At 41.4% G+C, this 4,135-nt stretch overlaps 1 protein-coding gene across 1 annotated transcript in view; it reads left to right on the top strand.

Moving 5' to 3' along the window:
- Window positions 1-1,139: 1,139 nt before the first annotated feature.
- Window positions 1,140-4,135, top strand: part of WBP11 (WW domain binding protein 11) — a 36,388-nt gene continuing 33,392 nt past the window's right edge. Inside the window, exons 1-3 of the mRNA XM_012652163.1 lie at window positions 1,140-1,224; window positions 3,495-3,605; window positions 4,113-4,132. Of these exons, the coding sequence (XP_012507617.1) occupies window positions 3,542-3,605; window positions 4,113-4,132 (84 nt within the window). The 5' untranslated portion in view covers window positions 1,140-1,224; window positions 3,495-3,541. The remainder of the gene's footprint in view (window positions 1,225-3,494; window positions 3,606-4,112; window positions 4,133-4,135) is intronic.

Genomic DNA, 4,135 nt, shown 5'->3' with positions numbered 1-4,135 from the left:
AAAAAAAAAAAAGAATTTACTAAGACAAAGGTTAGTTTAGGTATGGGACCAATTTTATACCGTTAAGGGCACACAAATATTCTGCTCAAAATTAATATCTATCCCGACCATTATTTTTAAATATTTACAGTTGATATTAAGAATGGGCCTATTTCAAACTGATTTTCCTATAAGGGATATATTCAGATTAAGATCAGAAATAAGTGTCCAGGAGTGTCCTTCAAGCGCAGACTATTTAAAATATTTAAACTTACCTTTAAGGGGACAAGATGGGGGAAGAGTCTTGGGAAAGGAGATGGAGGGTAAGGAAAAGACGAAGACTACAGATAAGTGAATAATTCCGTTCGTATAGTGACATCACAGAGGAGTTTTGTGTGTTGAAGACCAGTCGGGAACTGAGCCAATATTTATCGCCCTTACCACCCATAAATTTAAAACTGACTACATATCCCTACATTTCCTCTTCAAAAAAATCACTCCTCTAAATTAGCAATTTGGGACTCTAATACGGGCCCTGATCTATTTCTTCAGGTCTACAAATGTTCTGTGTGTCTACGAACCACTATTAAATTTCCACAGGCACCAGGCGCCCACGTTGGGTAACTTGATGCTTACAAAGCGCATTAAACTCAGTTGCAAGTGTTATACGGACACTTGTTTTCCAACGGAGACGCTCCCAAAGGATCGCACCCGCCTACGTCATAAGAAACGTGAAAATCCAAAAACTAACACAATTCCAGGGCAGAGAAACGATGCAAACAGTTCTGTTATCTTCCGAATGTACTGGTCCCGGACATCTAAATGTCCTGGGCTCCCGGAAACCAGGTCAGAATGCCTCCAGCCGGAGAAGCTGGGTAGTCAGCCAATCAGAGAGCCGCTTTCTTCTTATTATTTCTATTGGACTAGAAAAGTGTCAATCGACGAGGCATCTTTCGCGTAATGAGGCGGGCTCTCAACACCCAACCAATTAGGTATTGTACCGGAGCGGAAAAAACTCTGGTCCTGGAGTTCTTTGGTGCTCTCTATGGTTCCAGGGCCTAGCAACGCTGAGACCGCCGGCGGAGGGGACAGGAAATGACGTAGAGATTGCGGAGGGGCGCGAGGTTTCAAGATGGCGGTGGCTGGTTGGTTGACCGAGAGGCTGACTGAAAGGCCCTAGAAAGTAAAAGAGGCTGGGAGTCGCCCCCTCCCTGCTTCTCACAGCTCTGGGAGCCCAGCATAAGTGTAAGTGTGCGGAATTGCTTCACTCTGCTTCTTCATCTCTCTCGTCCCTTCCCGGAGCCTGCGCGGTTGCCTTGGGGACACCAGGCCTCTTTACCCTGCTCTTCCTCTCCCCGGTTGAGGTCTCCGGGATCGCGGACTGGGGTATCCCTGAGCCTGGGGCGGCGTGGCTTCCAGTGGTTACGCGACAGACTTCGCCCGGGTCGGTTAGGACCGTCTCCTATGCACGTTGGGTGGTAGCCTTGGGTTTGACGTCCTGTACCTCGAGTCAGGGTCAACCGTCGTTATGGTTTCGGCAGTTGCTGCTGTCGCCTCCTTTCGTGGACCTGGACCCTGTCCCATTGAAGCTTCTTTGGCTGTTTAGAGTTCCCCAACGGTTTTTTGGCTTGATTTTCCACTCGCCTCTGCTTTTAGACAAAGAAGTAGCTTGCGTAGACTAGGGCTCCAGTGTCTTCTGTAAAATTCTGTGTAATTTGTATCTGTTCTGTGTTTCCGTTGTGAGGGAAGGGTCAAAATACGAGGAGAACTGAGAAAGGAAAGCACAAAAGACACAGGCAATCAAAGATTCGAGAGCATGTATTTGTACTGATTTTGCTTGTTCCCACCCTTCTTTACCCCGTACTCCCTTCTCCCCACCCCCTAGTTTTTCTGAGAAGGAAGCACTTGACAAAGTAAAATACAGTAACAGCCCGTGGAACAACTCTGAAACATATAGCTGAAGTCGGGCCAGTTGAACACTTGGTGAAAGATACATTAATAAACTCGTCTGACAAAATCTTCATAAAAGGGAGAAGGAAAAGTATACTTGTATGGTCTACCAAAAGATTTACTTTGTAATCTTCCCTTCCCACCTTTTAAAAAGCGTCTGCTGGCCAGGCGCGGTGGCTCACGCCTGGAATCGTAGCACTCTGGGAGGCCGAGGCGGGCGGATCATTTGAGCTCAGGAGTTCGATACCAGCCTGAGCAAGAGCGAGACCCCGTCTCTACTAAAAAGAAAAAAATAGAAAGAAATTATCTGGACAACTAAAAATATATAGAAAAAATTGGCCAGGCATGGTGGCGCATGCCTGTAGTCCCAGCTACTCAGGAGGCTCAGGCAGGAGGATCGCTTGAGCCCAGGAGTTTGAGGTTGCTGTGAGCTAGGCTAACGCCACGGCACTCACTCTAGCCAGGGCAACAGAGTGAGACTCTGTCTAAATAAAGAAATAGATAGATAGATAGATAGATAGATAGAAAGTCTGCTTTCAAAAGGAAACAAATTTGTCACCTTTTATTATGGGAAGGACTGGGTTTCAAAAAGTTAAACCTTCTTCCTTTGGAGTAAGAGGAAGAAGTCATGTAATAATGTACTATGTTAAGAAGTTTTAGCTTACAAAATATTTTGCCTTAAACATGATTATTCCTTTTAGTTACCTCAAAAAATACAAATCAGGAGTTAAGTAAGTACTAGTAAGAAAAATATATATCTTAATATTAAAAGTTTTGGGGAGCTCTCTTAATATGGTTCTAATTTTGAATATTGACATTTTTAGTTAATGTTTTGAGCCTTTGAGATTCAGGAATTATATCTGACTTAGAATAAAATATGGTTAAATTAATGAGTTTTTACTGTCTCAGAGGTGTTGGGAATGTACAGCATACATGCCAAGTAAAAACCATGGAGAGAAGCAAGGATGGGCTGCTTGTCTTTGAGCCCATATCCGTTACCCACACTCCCTTTTTATTCATCTTTTACTCTGCATGTAAAGAAAGGGGGAATGTAGAAAAAGGACTAATGGCTTGTCCTGTTTATGGTTTGTGCCCTACTGTTAAAAAGCATTTTTTAGTTGATTTTTTCATTTGACAGAGTCAGTGCTGTGATCCCGTAAGAAAAAACTTAAATGGATGATTCAATGATATTTAAAGTGATCTTCATACCTGTTATATTTCTAAAGAATAATAGAGATCTAATTTTTTAAGGTCAAGAAAGTTGAGGCCCTCTATCTTGGATACTAAGGTCAAAACTAAGGAAAGAAGCCAGGCACAGTGGTACACAGCTGTAATCTCAGCTACTTGAGAGGCCAAGGTGGGAGGATGGCTTGAGATCAGCATGAGCAACATAGTGAGACCCCATCTCAGAAAAAAAGAAGGAAAAAAAAACACCTAAGGAAAGAACAGGGTCTCACAAAATCAAGAATTAATGGAATGTTTCTTTTCATAAGATTGGTAGAGACTCTAAAAAGGAAGAAATGTTATAAATATAAGAGACATAAGCTATTTCTTCATCTTCCCAGGTTTTTTTTTTCTCTTAATGAACAAGTAAACCACACAGATTGTCAACATGGGACGGAGATCTACATCATCCACCAAGAGTGGAAAATTCATGAACCCTACAGACCAAGCTCGTAAGTGTCCATTAGTGTGGAATGATGAAGTAGAAGAGTATTAAAAATTGTAAATACTAGGGAATCTATTTCATTGTGCTTAATTAATTATAAGATCAGTAGTGATAGGAAGAGTAAATTGTATAAAGTTATCCAATGTTCTTGTGGGCACATGATTAAAGCTTTAAACATGGGAAGAAATTAGTACTCTTATTTTTTAAGTTTGATTGACTTGAAAAGTGGAATTGGCTTAAAGCTTTCTTTTGTGTCTGGAATTTTGAACAAATTAGTTTTATAAGCTCTTGTTTAGTATTTGATGTTATCTTTTTCCTTCTGGTTCATAGTTATTTTTGAAGAAATATAAAAATGTTTGGATATTTTTGGTTGTCGTGATTAGAGGGATGTAGGTAGCATCTAAGGGGTAGAAAGGCCAAGGATGCTGCTGAATATTATCTATGTTTAAGTTGGAGAAAATGCTAATGTTCAAGATTTGAAAGTTTTATTATCTCTCCCCCTCTCCCTTTTAAGGAAAGGAAGCCCGGAAAAGAGAA

This window comes from Propithecus coquereli, unplaced genomic scaffold (genome assembly GCF_000956105.1).
Source record: "Propithecus coquereli isolate 6110/MARCELLA unplaced genomic scaffold, Pcoq_1.0 Scaffold381, whole genome shotgun sequence".
Classification (NCBI taxonomy): Eukaryota; Metazoa; Chordata; class Mammalia; order Primates; family Indriidae; genus Propithecus; species Propithecus coquereli.
This window is presented reverse-complemented; position numbering and strand designations above follow the sequence as displayed.